This window comes from Ursus americanus, chromosome 23, assembly GCF_024610735.1.
Source record: "Ursus americanus isolate L20-20 chromosome 23, mUrsAme1.1.p, whole genome shotgun sequence".
In the NCBI taxonomy this organism is placed as follows: domain Eukaryota; kingdom Metazoa; phylum Chordata; class Mammalia; order Carnivora; family Ursidae; genus Ursus; species Ursus americanus.
Genome location: NC_142149.1, coordinates 1,780,733 through 1,797,616, shown reverse-complemented (window position 1 = coordinate 1,797,616; position 16,884 = coordinate 1,780,733). Strand labels below are relative to the sequence as shown.

Below are 16,884 nucleotides of genomic sequence, written 5' to 3'. Positions count from 1 at the left end.
CTCCAACCCTTTCTCAGTGTGTATTCTGCCGGGGGGGGGGGGGGCATAAACACGCAGCCTCCGAGTTCAACGGCAGCGTCCGAGCCGATTTGGGACTCTTGTTTACATAGCACGGGGGTCAGAGCTGGAAGGAGACGCTGGTCATTGATCCCGATGTGGGACCGTGTCCTGGCTCGGGGAACGTGGCCCTGGAGCATGGGGTGGTGGGGCGCCTCTGGCACCCTGAGGCTCTCCGGGGCCCCTGCGTCTCAGGACAAGTGTGAGGCCGGCCTCGAGGAAAAGCAGCTCCCTTCCCGTCGCCGCATAAACAGACCCCTCACTGGAGGGTTTGGGTGTTCAGATCTCGGCTCCCTCCATGCAGAGCCCACGAAAGGATCGCAATATCCCTTCCCTTCTGGGAAGCAGTACAGGCTGGCCAGCGACAGCCCACGGAACGCTCCTCCCCCGTGTGATAACCGCGGGAAGCCCGTGACGCTCCTGCCTCCGTGGGTTCTGGGGCCCCTCCTACGTCCTGGTCGAGGGAGCCAGTGGTGGGGCAGCTGTCGATGGTGCTCGCACTGCGGGCTGTGCCGGAAGGGCAGGGGAGCCCCGTGCCAGGCCTCTGACCCAGGGTTCCGGGACGTCCAATGATTGGGAGGCAGGTGGGTGACTGTGGGCGGTGTGTCCACCTCAGGCTGCTGCAGGAGGCCTGCTTTTCAGGCCGGGGAGTGGGCATCTGCACAGTGCCACAAGGAAGAGGGCAGTTCTGCCTCTGCCACCGCCTCCAGGTGTGACAGTGGCCCCTGTGTGACCAGGCCTGGTGTCCTGGCCGCCTGCCCTTCTCAGCGGATCGGAGGCCCTGCCCAGCCCAGGTGGCCTGACTGGCACCCCAGTGCCCATCCCGCCTGCCCACTCATTCCCGCATTCCTTGTGCATGAGCTCAGCCGCCGTGCTGAGGGAGCGAAACCTGGCGGCTGTCCCCGTGTGTCACTGGGAGGGTGTGGGCGGGCTGCCACGGCGATCCCCTCGCTTGGCCTGGGCGTTTCCTGGCCTGTTTCCTGCTGTCACTCAGGGTGTTGATGGGGCTCAGAGGGTGAGCTTGGACAGAGTGTCCTCTTCTGGCCAGGAGGCTGGGGTGCCACCTGGGGGCCGGGGTGGCCGTGGCCCCGGGAAGGCGAGGTGTGTTTTGACTGTGCCCGCTGGGGCAGTGTCTCACGCCTATGCCCAACACCACAGTGAGAAACATGTTTTATGCTGAAATTCTGTGCACATGTGGACTTGCGTGCGCACACGCGTGAGCACACGGTCCCGTGCCCATCTGCAGGCACCCTGGAATCCTGGACTCAGGGCCCCACCCCACCCTGAACTCTTCACAGAACAGACACACGTGGGGTGGCTGGGGGGCTCAGTCAGTGAAGCGTCTGCCTTCGGCTCAGGTCATGATCTCGGGGTCCTGGGATCGAGCCCCACGTGGGCTCCCTGCTCAGCAGGGAGTCTGCTTCTCCCTCTGCCTCTGCCCCTCCCCCTGAATCCTTGTACTCTCTCTGTGTTTCTGTCTTTCTCTCTCATGAATAAATAAAAATCTTTAAAAAGAGAAAAGACAAAGAGCAGCTACACATGAATCTTGAGCGCTTCTCTGCCCTGAGGTCTGTAGGCAACTTGAATTGCCACAGGCCCTGCATTCACCCCTGGCTGGTGACGCCCCCAAACCTGGCTTCCTGCTCAGGATCCTCCCCGGATGCCTGGCCCTGCTGCCTGTTAGGACGTCCTGATTCCAGCTCCCAGGCACTCCCTGGATTTGTTGTGTCCAGATTCCTGGGTCCCCAGACCAGGCACCTGCATCCCGCCTGCCTCCCTCGCCGCCCCGCATGCCCCATCTGTCCCCATATCACCGTGTCATGTGTATGGGATACATGGGCCTGGCCCCATCTCCCAAGGGCCCCACTTCTTAGATCCCAGAGCAGCTCCAACAGGGGTCCCCGCATCCGTTGGGGCCATCAGCGAGAGTCTCCCGGAGTTGGAATGTAGTTGGACCGCATGGCTCTGCTCAGACCCTCCCATCTGGCTCCGGAAAGCAGGGCCTTCCCCACGCGGGCGGTGAGGCTGTGAGGCTATGGGGCGGTGGGCTGGCCTGTTCTCACCTCCTTGCCGACCTTTCAGCCTGCATGCTGTTCTGCTGTTCCTGGTATACCCAGTGGCTGGGCCCTGGGCCTCTGCCCTGCCGTCGCCTGCCCGCAGCCCCACTCCCCTGCCTTCCCGCCTGTGTGAGCCCGTGTCCCGCTGTCGTGCTCTCTGCCAGCTCAGGGCACTTACTGCCCGCTGTGTGGTGTGGGTGTGCTTTTGCTCTCAGGCTGTCAGCCGCGGGGGGGGGGGGGTGGACTTTGGCGAGGTCACTGCTGTGTCCCCCTGCATCTCTCAGCTGTGGTGCTGCGTGGAGCAGGCCTGTGCCTTTGCTGCCTCCAGACAGGAAGGCACACCTACCCTGTGGATCGGGCTGCGTGTGTTTCCTTTCCTTGTTCCCCACGTGGTGTGGAGCCTGGTGGGCACCCCTTCAACGAGCCTGGGGCCCAGCGACGTATGTGAGTAGGTGGGAGCTCCGATGCAGGGCCTCATCCCCTGTGAGTGCGGGTCTCCGTCCCTTTGTGCTGACACCCCTGGCTGCACCCCGGGGTGGGTGGATGGCAGCTCGCAGAGCCCTTCCCACTGGCCGAGGGCAAGGAGAGGGGCAGGAGGGGCGTTCCTGGGGCTGGAGCTGCATACAGATCGGGGCTGGGGATGAGGGCACCCAGCTTCGGTTCAGAGAAGCGTCTGGGGCTCCGTGGTCTGTGGGAGGGTCAGGCGGTTTCCCCTCCAGGTCTCCTGTTTTCTCTTATCCTCAGGAAAGATCAGACAGACGGCTGCTGTAATCATGGACCTGAAGACGTAGGATGAGACGGGTTTACTTTGAGCGTTCCGTGCGGCGTGCTTGCTGTCTGGGCTGGCTCTCGGCCTCGGCCCTTGCTGCCCGGCGCAACTCGCCTTCCGCTGGGGTTCGGGTGCCTGTTTTTACGCTTTGAAATTAAAACCTTTATTTGGCCTTCGTGGTGAAAATCTAATTTCTTCCGACAAAGACCTGCCGTCCATTGGGCAAGCAGACCCTGCCTGCTGGCTTATTCACAGCCTGGTGTTTGCACATCAGGCTGTGGGTCCCTCTAATCGGAGCTGACGTTTGGTAATTGATGTGCTGAGTGAAGACTTCTGCGGGAGGGGGTGCTGGGCGGGCCGAGCCGCTGTGTGTGGCCGGCAGGAGGGTTTTCCTCGGCTGACTCAGCTCCTCCAGACGGGGTGACGGCACCTCAGCAGCAGCGTTTCTGAGCGCCGGTTGTATGCCAGGCGCACACTTTGTATATTTGCTTATTCGATCCGGAGAGCACGTCCTTGCCTCCGCCCTCCTAGGCAGTGGAATGAGGCCTGGGGGGTCTGCCCGAGGGCGGGGCTGGGGTTTGGAGTCCAGAAGCCTGACTGGGGCTCTGTGGTCTCCACCTATGGATTTTCGCCTCCTGTTGGGACACTCCCGGGGTCCCCAGGTCACCTGGGTCACTCATGCCCTTTCTCTTCTTGCTTTTCGCAGACCATCATGGAGCAGTTCAACCCCAGCCTCCGGAACTTCATTGCCATGGGGAAGAACTATGAGAAAGCTCTGGCAGGTAAGGAGGCCTCGGGATGGGAGCATTGCTCTCGCAGCAGGTGCACAGCTCTTGGAGATTAGATTGGAAGGAGCGAGTCTGTGGGGCCGCACCTCGGAGGCCTGTGAGCCCTGGAATCTGCACCCACTGTCGTGGGGATGGCCGTGTCCTCGGCCTTATCCTGGGGTCTGGGCTCAGTGTCAGCCCACAGCACCTAAAGATGGTGGGTGTGGAGTTCTGTCCTCAGAACCTTCGTCTTGAAGCTGCAGGATTGGGCTTGGGGCTCCCTGGTAGGTGGGCACCCTGCACCTGACGAAGACGCGGGACTCTGGGTGCTGGGGGCGCGGGCAGCTCTGCCCAGTCTCGCTCAGGGAGGGGACGTTGGTGCCAGCACGGGCTGCGGGTGTGTCTGGGCCCCTCCATCCCAGCGGGGGCCGGCTGAGTCACTCTGCGGTCAGGGAGCCCAGTTCTCGGGGACTGGTGCTGGTCTCCCCCACCCTTGACCGTGTCTCTGCAGGGTAGGTGTCAGGCTGTCGCTCTAACTGCGGCACCCTTGTGAGCAGAGCCCCTACCCCCAGCAAGGAGGCTGTGTCTGGAGAGCATACACCAGTGTCTGACAGCTGCCCTGGGGTGTCCAGGCCCCGTGGGGACTTTGTTGGAGGGGACTTGAGGTTGGAGGCAGCAAGGAGAGAGCAGCGCTGGGCCGCCCCCGTTCTTTTCTGTCTCTGTGGTCACCTGGGGACAGAGCACCCGGTGGAACCAGGCTGTTCCTGGACAGTAGTCTTGCTGGTCTGCAGCCAGAGGCGTCTGGCCGCAGTCCTGCCCGCTCGTCACGTCTTGGGGGCAGGGAGGACCTCCGGTCATAAGCTGGTCTGCCGCGTAGCTCTCCGTCACAGCCCTGGTCCTTCCTTCTAGGGGATGCTGCTGCACGTTGACCCTTTTTGCAGGAGAATGGCCTTGATGTCACACACAGACCAGGCCAGGAGTGTGGGGCAGTGCTCCTCTGTTCTTGCTCTGTGGGGGTCGATGGCACTGACCAGCAGCCCCTGGCCGTCTCCCAGTCTCCATGTGGGCATGGAGGGGCGGGGCCTTACGCTGCCTTTTGGTTTTGGGGTTCCACACAGTGTTCTAACACCCTGCAGGCTTTCCCGAGCTGCCCTCCCTCCACCCTGTCCCTGCACTGCAGCCCTGCGCACAGGGACACTGCCCCGGGAGCCTGCCGGTCACCCGGTCTCCCGCAAAAAAGGAGGCATAGCTGCTCGTCGGACAGGTTCTGTCCCTTTGTCAAGCCAGCCTGTAGGGTCTTAATGGTAATGGCAGGTCCCAGGCCATGGTGGTGACCTCTGTGCCTGCCAGGAGTTGAGAGCCGGCTCAGCCTCCTGGCAAACGTGCCCTGTTGGGGCTGTTGCCCCAAAATGCTCTGCATGCAGGACAGGCACTCAGTCCGTAAGCTGGTGGGGGGAAGAGGCGGGGGGGGGGGGGTCCCGGGTCTCGGGTGCTCCGAACAAAGCCCCTCGCGGTGCCCATGGAGCAGGACCGGGCTCTGATCTCTTCCTGACTGGGGTTGACTTTTCTTGTGTACCATGCATGCGGGGGCCTTGCACGTGGCTGACGGGGGTTCCTTTTCTGGAGCTGCCGTCCGTAGGACTCTTCTCACCCTCACCTGGCGTCCTCATGGGGGGATGTCACCTCACTCCCAGTCAGTCCTGGTCAAGGCCACGCCACACTCTCCCCTTTGATGTGAGGCCAGGTTTCCTTCCGGGCCTTTCTGCACCTACTGGGGATCCCCGTGAGGCTCTGCGGGGGCCGTGTGTGCAGAATCACAGAGTTCCTCCGCTGCCCGTTTTCCTGGACTGGCCTGTGGCACTGAGCTCAGCCGGCCACATCACCACCGTCCCCTCAGCTGCACTCGGCCTCCCCCGTGCCACCCTTGTGCCAGGCGTGGCTTTTCTCTGATCAGCTTTGAGGAGCCCCCCCCATCCCCCGGCGGCAGACACGGTCCAGCCGGTGGGCGCGCCAAGCGCGCTCCTGGGCGTGCGCTTCGTTGGAAGCCACCTAAATAAATGTGATGAAGTGCCCGGTTAGACACCCCGGCCTGGGTTCTGGAGGGAGCGGCCTAGATGTTGCTGTCCCGCAGTTGGTGCTGCTCTCAGCGCCCTATCCTCCCGCCAGCCAGCAGTGCGGGCCTCCGGGCAGACGAAGCGTTTGCAGGCCCACCCAGGGTCGACGGGCAGTGGGCTCCTCCCTGGGACTCCAGGTGCGCGTCCAGTGCAGCCGCAGTCGCCATGGGGTGTGGGGCGGGCCCATGGTGTGGCCTCAGCTCGGAGAGGTGCGGGGCGCTGTCCGATGCTGGCTGGGGGTCTCCGCGCACACAGCTTCCTGCCATCTCCTGCCTGGCGGGGTCTTGTCTCGTGACATGTACTTGGTGGGCCCTGCTGCCCCTCCCCAGATCTGGGGTGCTGGCGACGGCACCCAGCGGTTTGACTGGAGTAGCTCTGGGCCTGACTGGGCACCAAGTTCTTAGAAAGAAAAGCAGCTCTCACGTTTGCAGCAAGAGAAGAACATCAACCAGGAATGGGTGCGCTCAGCCCAGGCGGAAGGGCCGCGGAGCACAGGGGGCTGGCATGCACCGCGACCACTGCATGGGTGCTAAGGGTCTCGTCCGTCCTCAGGATGGACAGTAACCGTCCCTTCTCTCCTCTCAGGTGTGACCTATGCTGCCAAAGGCTACTTTGACGCCCTTGTGAAGATGGGTGAGCTAGCCAGCGAGAGCCAGGGCTCCAAAGAACTCGGTAAGACCCCCAGTGCAGCGGAGACCCCCGATGGCTGTCAGGTTGTCACACGTGCCCGGGCGGGTCTGGGGTCCCGTCCCCTGTCTGGTTCTGCTTCCACTGGGGACCAGGGTCTCCTTGTCACACAAGAAGCTTCTCTGAGAGAACCGTGACCTCAGAGCTGGCGAGGGCTGTGAGGTACACGCCTGGCTGCAAGCGGGGTGTGCTGGGCAGCTTCGGGGTACTGCTCAGAGAGCACACGGGTGGGTCGGTCCCCCCCAAGAAGCACAGCATGGGGTGAGGACAGCGGCAGATCCAGATGGACAGGCGTTCGTACAGAACCGCGTGGCTGGTGTGGGGCACTGTGTGGAAGCAGGACTGAGGTGACGGGGAGATTCCTGGTGTGATTGGGAGACGGGAGGCCAACCCATCGCGTGGGTGACCCGGTTTTGGGAAAGGACGCATGGGTGTGCGTGCATATCGCGTGATAAACTGAGGAAAAGGCCCGGGAGTGTAGCAGGTGGCGCTCCTAGGGCGGGTTATGGTCTCTGTGCTCTCGCTGTTTTGTGAATTTCATACCGTGAGATCAGCTCGCTCTTAACCCAGGCGCACAGAGTGAAGCGTGGACGGTGTCCCTCACGTGCCCAGAGGCCCTGCTCGTGCCGGCAGGTGTGGGGCACCAGGCTGTCCACGTGCATACTTGCAGCTCCCAGAGCAGGCCTTCTCCCTCCCTCGGTGCCCCCACTGCCCTCTGCCCTTTCACACTGTCCCGTGCCACATGTGAGGCCTGTCCACAGCAGGCTCGCCAGGCATGAGCCGTGTGGCCAGTGATTGTCGCGCCGGGAGAGCCACCGCGGCGCCCAGACTGGTGTGAAAACGCCGCTGCTGTGCTCACAGACGCAGCTATGGAGACTTTTGGGGCCGGGGGCAACGTGCCGGGCGGAATGTGTGACCAGGGCCAGACCCCACACGCAGGCCGGGCTCTGTTTGTGCAGGTGGCGGGTGGGCCTCTGTCCGGCGTCTGAAAGGCTGTGCTGCTCCGTGGCTCTGGAGGAAGCCGTCTGGCCCCCACGCACACCGAGCTGACCTGCCCCTCGCAGACGTGGGAGAACGTGGGGGCGCTAAGGGGTGCCGAGCGGGTGAGGCGTGCAGGTGAGGCCTCGCTGGTGACGTTCAGGACACTTAGGCTTCGGAGGCCGGCACTCCTCTGCCACAAGGGATGCTTGTGAACCGGCCAGCTCAGGGACGCAGAGGGCACACGTGGGCCGGCCCGGTATTCCTGGGCCTCCTGGCTGCAGCTCTTGTGGCTGCGGTCTGGGCCCCCAACCCCTCGGAGGGGTGTTGTTGTTGTGCGTGACCCGCGTGAGTTTGCACACAGGCTCCCGTCTGCGGAAGGGGCATTTGATTGTGGGAGTCAGTCATGTGTCTGCCATGGGGACCAGGCCCTGTGGTCACACTCACGGGAGGGCAAGGGTCTGTGCGTGGGAAAAAGCGTGTCTCCGTGGCCCCAGGATGAAGGCGGGCATGTGCGAAACTGCAGTGAGGTCCCAGAGCTTCCTGGTGCTGGCGTCCGGGGTGCTGCCCTCCGGCGGGCCCGGCGCACGGCTGGACGGCCTTGTGCCGTGGAGCAGGGCGGCGGGGCAGGGAGCACGCCGGGGGAGGGACGGCCCCTCACTGCTCCGGGGGCCCAGCCTGGCTCCGGCTGGAATCCGGGAGCTTCTGGCTTGCTTTTGTGGGTTTTCGGAACCTCTCCTGAGGCTTATGTGGAGCATGGGGTCCGGCGCCGGGTGGGGATTTCTTCTTGTGCGTCCACAGAGGTGCCAGGCAAACTGAGACCTATGTCCTCTCAGTGTAGCTCGGGCAACACACGTGGGGCTCCCTCGGTCAGCCAGTTCTCCTGCTTTCTGAGAACCCACAGTTCGGGTCTGCTCTGCCACCGTCTGCTTGGAGCAGTGTGTCCCCAGTGAGCCACACTTCTGTTGGACTTGGCTACAAATCAGGGGTTCCCATGACCCCCTTTTAGGTTGGATAGTTTGCTAGAACAGCTCAGAGCTCTCTGGGGAATGCTTGCTTACGTTGACCAGTTTACTGGAAAGGGTACAACGAAGGATACAGTTGAACAGCCAGATGGAGAGAAATGTTGGGTGGGATCTGGGAGGGCCCCGAGCACAGGTGCTTCTGTCCCCCCAGAATTGGGGCACTCCCCCTAGCAGGTGGGTGTGTCCCCCACCTGAAAGCTCTCAGAACCCCGTGGTTTACGCATTTTCATGGAGGCATCATCCTGTGCACACGGTCAGTGCCTCAGTCTCCAGTCCCTCTTGTCCCCAGAGGATGGGGTGTGGCTGAAAGTCCAGCTTCTGGTCGTCAGGGGCCTTCCTGGTGACCAGCTCCATCTGGGAGCCCCCTCAGAGTCACCACATTAGGCTGAAAGATGTCCCTGTCACTCACGGGCTCCCAAGGGATTTAGGGCTCTATGTCAGGACCCGGGGGCACAACCGTGAGGATTTCTTCTGGTGGGGCGCCTGGGTGGCACAGCGGTTAAGCGTCTGCCTTCGGCTCAGGGCGTGATCCCGGCGTTATGGGATCGAGCCCCACATCGGGCTCCTCTGCTATGAGCCTGCTTCTTCCTCTCCCACTCTCCCTGCTTGTGTTCTCTCTCTTGCTGGCTGTCTCTATCTCTGTTGAATAAATAAATAAAATCTTAAAAAAAAAAAAAAAGAAAGGATTTCTTCTGGTGACAGCCCCACTTCGGCACGCAAATCTCTTCTTTTGGTAACAGCTCTATTGAGACGTGCTGCACGTGTCGGAAACTCGCCCATTGAAGGTGGACAGTCCGGTGGTTTCTAGTATGTTCACAGGGCTGCACAGCCCTCAGCAGCGTCTGCTTCCAAAGCGCGTCCCTCACCCACTCCAGCCAGAGGACCCCGACGGCAGTGGCCCTCCCTCCCCGTCCCCCTCCCTCCAGCCCTTGGAAGCCAGTCATCCGCTGTCCTCTGTGCATTTAGCGGCTCCGGATGTCGGGTGGTGACTGTTCGTGACCTTGGAGTCTGGCCTCTTTTTGCATGGGAAGTTAGCGTGTGTTTGCTGGCCTCGAGTGTCGGTGGGATCGTGTGGCGTGTACTGTACTGTTTTTGGCCTGGCTGCTTTTTTTTTTTTTTTTAAGATTTTTATTTATTTATTTGACAGAGAGGCAGCAAGAGAGGGAACACAAGCAGGGTGAGTGGGAGAGGAGGAAGCAGGCTTCCCACTGAGCAGGGAGCCAGATACGCGGCTCGATCCCAGAACGCTGGGATCACGCCCTCAGCCGAAGTCGGACGCTTCACGGCTGAGCCACCCAGGCGCCCCTGGCCTGGCTGCTTTTATCTGCAACATTGTTGGGAAAGTCATCCGCGTCTCTGCGCGTGCCGGCGGCCCCTCTTGCCGTGGCGCAGAGGGCTTCCCGCTGGATGGAGGCGCCGGCCTGTCCTGCCTCGTGCTGAGCCGTGTCGGGACTGTTTCCAGTTTGGGCACTTGCAGGTGGCAGCTTGCTTGTGAACCGAGGGCAGGCTGAACATCTTTCGTGTGCTTGTTTCTCTTCCGAGGCTGAGTGTGTGCTCGCGTCCTTCTCTTCTTTTGGTGGGTTTTGTCCCGTGACGGAGTTGTAAACATCCCGTGTCCCGGATGGAAGTTCTCTGTCGGGCGCGCGTCTCCCAGACGTTTTCTCCCAATCTCGTTCGCCTTTCATTTCTGGACGGTGTTTTTAGAAGAACAAACGCGTTCGATTTCAGTGAAGTTGGTTGATTGATTTTTTTCCTCACGGATTTTGTCACTGTTGTGACTGTGGTTATGATTTCCGTCTTTGCTTTTTTTTTCATCTGCTTCGTTCTCTGCTGATTTATTCCCAGGCCCTCGGACATGGTCCGCGTTAGTCCAGCTGTTTCTTCCCCCTCAGGAGCGCGCCCCCAGCCCCGCTCGCATCCCGCCCGCCCACACTCCCCTGTGCACCAGGCGTCCCTTGTCGGTCCCGGGACTGTGTGCTCTGGGTCCTGTTTCTCCCTCGGTTGCGGGGCTTTTAACGCTTCCTCGGCGTGTACACGGGCAAGTACCTGAGCCCGTCTCCTGCATCTGTGTCTGCTTGGCGAAAAAGTCTTGGCTGGCTTAGAACTGCAGGTGGGATGCGGTCTTGCCGCGGGGTTGGGAGGCACCACCCGCCGTCCTCTGGTTCCAGCGTTGCTCTGTTGCTTTCTTCCATGTAGGTGTTTAGTTTTGGGTGTGTTTTGTTTTTTCTTTCTGGAAGCATTTGAGATCTTTGTTCCCAGGCTGTTGCAGATCTCCCGACTCTGGGCCCGTGTGTGTGTGTGTGTGTGTGCGTGTGTGTGTGTGTGTGTGTTGTGGGAAGGGTGTGGGCGGGGCTGGAGATCACAGCATCCCCGAGTGGTGGACAAGGTGTGCGGCCTCGGGGCCACGGGCAGGGTGACCAGGGGCGGGTGTTCGGCTGTGACCCGGGTGCAGAGGACAGGAGCAAGGGGCACAAACGAAGTGTTCTGGCGAAGTGGGAACAGTCTGGAACGGAGGAGGGAGGTGAGGCTGCTAGGGGCTTGGAACAGGCGGGGTCTGGGAGGATGGATTTGTGCCTTATGAGGACGCCCCCGTGCCGTCCCCAGCCGCAGGTGCACGTGTTGGCTGCTCTAGAACGTTCCATGGACACACCATGAACACCGTGTTTCTCTCCTCTCTCATCAGCAGTTGGGTTATTCTGAGTGGGTTTTGCTGCTCTGAGTGAATACGTCCACAGGACCGTGATGCTGAGCCCTGCCCCATGGTGACCTTCCACGGCGCTGCCCTGCTAGGCCGCCTCAGCCATGGCACCAGGGTTGCTGGGCCGGCGGCCCCGGGCGCTCCTTGCTGACCTGCCGTCGTTCTCGGGGACAGGAGTGAGCACGTGGGCTTGCGTGTGGACTTGTGCCCGGCTTGTGAGGCTTCTGTGAGTCTTGGCAGGGCTCCCCTCTGAGTGAGGCTTAGCACAGCCACGTTCTCTTCTCACGCTCTCATGCCACATCTGCGAGGGCAGGACACCCCCCCCCCCGGCCAGCCCAGCCTCCCAGACCCCTGGGCCAGACGCTGCGGCTACTGGCCAGCTTAGCCAGCCCGGCTCTGAGGCTGGAGGCCTCTCGGACGCCAAGAGGCAGTTGTTTTCAGTTTGTTACAACTTGGAGCGTCCGAGGTGCCAACATACCAAGGGCCAGTGATGCCGCCTAGGGGGACACCTGCCCTGGGTTTGTCCCACACGGTGACCTGCTGACAGAGGCCAGGTCTTCTGGGCCCTTGTGAGCCTCTTGCCTCTGCTCCCCGCCTCAAGGCCCTGGTGGAAATTTCACATTTGGGATCCTTTGCTCTTGGGTAATTGTGGACAGGTTGGGGTTCGGTGGCACGTTTTGGCCACTGTCCCCATGGAACAATGTCTTTGGGGTTATAGGTGTTGAGGTCACCCGCAGAGGAGATGCTCTGTCCTGGTCCCTCCGTTCCTTGATCCCATCAGTCGGCGGGTGCCAGGGGCATCGGTACGGACTCCCCTCCCTTCCCCACCCCTCCCTGCAGGCTGGTCTGGACCCCAGGTGAGGGGCCCACGCAGGTTCCTGGATGGTCCCGCATCTTGGGCGCTCGCTGACAGGCTGTTCTGTCTGGCCCGGGGCCCGGTGTGTGTGGTGTGTGCTGTGTGTACCCCGATGACAGGTGCGGGTTCTGTGTTATGTTCCAATCTCGAGAGTTTCCCGTACTGATCAGTGAGTCAACGAGGCGTGCGCCTCGGCCCCCAGGACGACGGGCCTGTCGGTTTCCCATGTGGTTCTGGCTTTGTCTGGTGGTGGGGTGTGACGCTGAGTGTGCAAACTACACGTGGTGCGGCCACATGTTCCCGAGGAGCTGAACCTTGTCACCACGTGGTGACCTTCTGTGTCCCTTTGTTTGGTGCTGACTCGGGTTTCCTGCTCCTCTTCCCGTCCACGGCCCCCACGGACTTGCTGTTTCTGATCATTTCCTCCCGGCAGACCTTTCGTCCCAGGACAGGAGGGGAGAGCTGTGAGTCCTGCTGTCCTGGGAGTACACTAGACTCAGGGGGCAAATGGCCCGGTTGAGGGGTGAGGGGCTTCCCAGGCGCAGGGAGGGAGCCACCGGACGTTGTTTTCAGAAACGTCATCTTGTTTCGGAAGCAAGTGGGGCTTCATCTGCTCTTTCTGGCTGCTGACTTCCTGCCTGGGTCTCCAGTGTGGCCCCCTCCAGGGGCTAGAGGGTCAGAGACCCTGGCCACTCCCTTTTGTGTCCTGATCCCTCCTGTCCCCTGTGAGGATGGTGTGCACAGACCCTCCTCTGACTGCACCCCAGCCGCTCCCCTGCAGAGCCCCATGCACCCTTCCCGCCCACAGTGGGTGTCTTCAGCAGCACACGCCCCTCCAGGTAAACCCCAAAGTTGTGGGAGTGGAGAGGCTTCTGTGCTATCGCTTTCCACTTCCGAGTGAGAGCCTGGCCCTGAGGCCGTCCTTTGTGCTGGGGGGGGGGGGGGCCGCCCCTGGCGCTGCCTCTCCCTTGCACAGTAAGCAGCCGCTGCTCTGCCTTTGGTCTCCGTGCCCCCAGCTCCAGAGCTCGCAGAGGACACCCCATCTCTGCTTCACTCGGACCTTCACCCCCCCCCCCCGCAGCGAAGACTGTCAGGCCGTCACTTTGATACTGCAGGCGGCTTAGTCGGGGAGTACGGGACGACCGCGTTCAGAAGCTTCTCGCAGCGCCTCTCACCCCCTCTCCGGCAGCCACCCACGCTGGACCGTGTGCAGCTGCCTTGAGGCTTGCAGACCTCCACCCTCACGGCTCTGCTGAGGCACGCCTCAGTGCCACCTCCCGCCCCGCTCGGGGTAATTACAGAGCCCGTCCGGCCTCTGATCTGCGCGCACTCCCGCGGCTCTTCCAAGGCCCTGCTCTGCTCGGCGTCCCCATGGTTCCCGTGCTTGCTCAGGCTTGGGCTGACCGCGGCCGGCAATGCGCGTGCCAGCCCGTGTCCGAGGCTCCAGGCTAGTCCCCGGCGTGTGGCCTGAGGAACGGCACCCCCACCGTGTGCCTGTCCCAGGGCCTTGCAGGGGGTTGGGGGACCTGCCAGATCTTAGAGTGGCTGTAGCCCTTCCGCCCGTGACTCCCTCCATCTGAGTCCCTTGGAGGGTGGGCAGGAGGCCCCGTGCTCTGACCTCTTCCTGGTCCGTCCTGATCATGAGCAGTTAGAAATGCCGTCAGCCTGATGTAGGAGCACAGCACAGAGCTGCAGATGTTTCCAGAAGGCTCCCACAGGGGAGCGGGACAGGTTCTCTTTGACCTAAAGGAGGCTGGTGTTTCCATGGCTAGGTGGGGGCACGCGCCGTCCCAGCACCTGCCCTGCGGAGGGCTGAGCCAAGGGAGACTCACAGTGGCGGCTGGGGCCCCTCCAGGCTCTCCGCTATTTTAAGCTTTAAGTGATTGGACGTTTCAGTTCAGGGAGAAGCAGGAAGAACAGTGGAAGAGTCCCTGGTGTCGTCTGGTCTGCCCCGCTGCTCCTCTCCCTGGGAGTGCCTGACAGTGCCTCGATTCTCCTCTGGTCCGGCTCCATATGTACCAGTCACGTGCAGCCTTGGCTGTGTGTGTCCCCTGACCAGGTGTGGAAGGGCTGGCTCCTGGGCCTGCTGTGGCACTGTCGTGGCCACTGGAGGATGGGTCGTGGCTCCGGCTCTGGTCTGTGCTGTCACACGTTCTGTTTTCCCCAGCATTGGCTCCTGGGGGAGCCAGCTGCTGCTCTGGGCCTCTGTGCAGGGGAGGCTGCTGTCGTCTGCGGTGCCCCCAGGGTGCGGCATCCCCTAGCACATCCCATCGGCTGGACAGGCCTGCAGCCACAGCCCTGGCTCTTCTCCGCAGGGTGACTGTGTGCATGGAGCCGGGCGGAGCCCAAGGAGGGAGCAGGAGGCGGGGGCCAGAGTCCCAGTGGGACCTGGGCTCCTGGTACACATGCGAAGGGACTCAGGCTTTTCGTGCTGCAATCACTCGGCAGAAAAGGTTCACGTCGCTTGCCCTTTGGCCTTCCCTGCCTTTGCAGGGAAGCCTTTTGGAGGGTTCTGGAGTTTTCGTGAAGGGGGCTCTGCTGAAAGAGAAGCGGTGGTGACGGCGAGCGGGGCAGAGCCTCCACTGAGCCTCCGTGTCCCCTGCGCATGGCCACACTTCCCACCCAGCCCGCCCTGTCCCGTCCACAGCCTGTTCCAGTTGTCTAATCTGTATGCACGGCCGTTTTGTGTCTGTTCTCCACCTTTGAAGCGGCCGCTTGTTGGTGATCCGGGGCATGTGTGTGCCTGCAGGGCCATCGGCCCACACCGCAGGGCGAGAGCGGCCAGAGCTGCGTGCTGGGCGTGGCCTCGGAGCCGGACACTTGAGGCTGGGAGGCGGCCTGAAACCCGCCTGCTTTGGCCCCTGAGTCACTGGATTAAGGAAGGTGTGGCCTGAACACTGCCCTGCCTTGGGCTGCTCCCCACCTGTGGTTGCCCGAGTGAACCCAGGCCAGCACTCCCACGCCACCCGCGGAGAACCCCCTGTGCGATTTGGGTGCCTCCTCTCAGTCCCGCCCTCGGAGCTGACTTTTCTCAAACTTAGCCTCTTGCTTAGAGGCATGGGTGGCCTGGCCGTGGTGTGGCTGGAATGCAGGGGGCCCAGGACAAGGGCGTGCGCTTGGCAGCGTGGCCCCAGCGACCTTGACACTCTGGCCGCAGGGCCCCAGAAGGCGGAGGTGGTTCTGAATGGTACCGGAGGCTGCCCGCCTGCTCGGGCTCCTGCGCTCTCTTGAGGCTGAGACGTGGTCTGGTTGCACCACTCCCTCCCGTGTCCCTGTCCGTGCCTGGCAGCGCTGACCACACACCTGGCCAAGGAGCTCAAGTGTGTCCCTGCCTCCCCTGGTACCTGACGGCAGTCGGTCTGATGTGCCACTTGCTGTCAGACCCCAACAGTAGAAACCACCTTTGTTCAACCCTCCTGCCTTTTGGAGGCTTGATCGGATCCATGCCGTGGGGCTGTTTCACATCCCTGAGGGGCCTGACTCAGACCCCCATGTTGCCCAGCACCTCGGCCCCATCACCCCTGGATCCTGCCTTCACCTCCCCTTCCCAGCACATGACACCAAGGCTTCTCACACTGGCCCGTGAAGAAGTGGCTGGGGCAGAAGCAGTCACTGGATCCCAGAGATCAGGACCACGCTCTTCTGGTCTCCCTGGGCCACAGGGACCTGTCGGGGCTTTGACACAAGACAGCTCTTCACGGACTCTGTCGTCCTGCTCAGCTTTGTGTGGACGCGGACGGTCGCAGCCAGCCTGGGAGCTGGTGGAACGGCCTTGCTGCCTTGGACTGCATTCCCTTGGCCCCGCGTGGCAGCCCAGGCCTTGGGGCTGAACACGGAAGGGGCTGGGATGGTCTAGGGGGCCCCCTCTTGGGGCCCCCTTGGCTCAGACTACCAGCTCTCCTGCCGGGGGCCTCCCGTGTACCAGCTTGGCCGCCCCGATGAGAGTGTCAGGGGCCAGAGTGAGACTTGTCAGGAGACGCTAGCAGATGTTTTAATCGGAGCCCCGTCTTCTCAGCGGCGGCTTTGCTGAGAGCAGCAGAGGTCTTCCAGCATGTTTTCATGTCGCTTGGCGTCCAAGGGCCTGCTCTGGGGCGGAAATGTCAACAGGGCACAACGGTCCATGGCTGGGTCTCATCCTGAGCACAGGCTGGGGACCGAGGGGCCTCTCGCCTGGTTACCAGAGTTCCTGCTTGGAAGGGGCAAAGAGGAGCCTTCAGCCATAGTTCTGTCCTGAGCCTGTTTGCGGAGGTGACATGGGCAGGGCAGGGTCTGTGAGGACCTGGCCCGGGGCCTCTGCTGGCAGCTGGTTCCTGCTCTGACAGGGAGCGTGTGACCTGTCCCATGTCCTGGCATGCCGCAGGAGGCTCGCAGAGGCCTCGTAAACCCCACCCTGCAGCGGCATGCCCGGGCCAGCCCCAGGGCCCAGCGCTCTCCCACGGTGGCCAGTCTGGCCCTGAGACTTTGTCCCATGACCCCACCGCGTCAGCCCCGAGTCGAGGCGCTGCAGACCACGTGCACTGTGCTGGGCAGTGCCCCACGGAGAGTGTCTGAGGAGGAGAACAGCTCCCTCACTTTCTCCCTCGGGCCGGAGCTGGTTTCCACAGGGTGGTGGCCCCGGGGCTGGCATGGTGCTGGCTCCGGAGCCTCAGAGGTAGGTCTCCACCTTTCCCCTGGGGTGCCAGCCCCTCGGGGGTTGCAGGTCCCTGGAATCCCTGGCATTGGCAGAGGGTGGGCATGCCAGGGTCAGTGTGACACCCTGACTGTGGTGACCTGGTGTAGGGATGACTAGCTCTCTCCGGGTGGCCTCGGTCCCTGCCTGTGTCTCGCAAGAGTGGGAGCATGTTGGTGCTTGAGAAGCTGCTGTCCGGAGAGCCGA

The 16,884-nt window shown here is 62.4% G+C and overlaps 1 protein-coding gene across 7 annotated transcripts in view; it reads left to right on the top strand.

Moving 5' to 3' along the window:
- The window catches only part of BAIAP2 (BAR/IMD domain containing adaptor protein 2), a 66,613-nt gene that overhangs the window by 11,384 nt on the left and 38,345 nt on the right, over nucleotides 1-16,884 (top strand). For 6 of the 7 annotated variants that reach the window (XM_087854017.1, XM_087854012.1, XM_087854016.1 and 3 more), the window contains exons 2-3: nucleotides 3,590-3,665; nucleotides 6,350-6,436. In XM_087854017.1, coding sequence (XP_087710143.1) covers nucleotides 3,590-3,665; nucleotides 6,350-6,436 — 163 coding nt within the window. Of the gene's footprint in view, nucleotides 1-3,589; nucleotides 3,666-6,349; nucleotides 6,437-13,574; nucleotides 16,660-16,884 lie in introns of those variants that run through there. The other variant, XM_087854019.1, reaches the window with a different exon arrangement.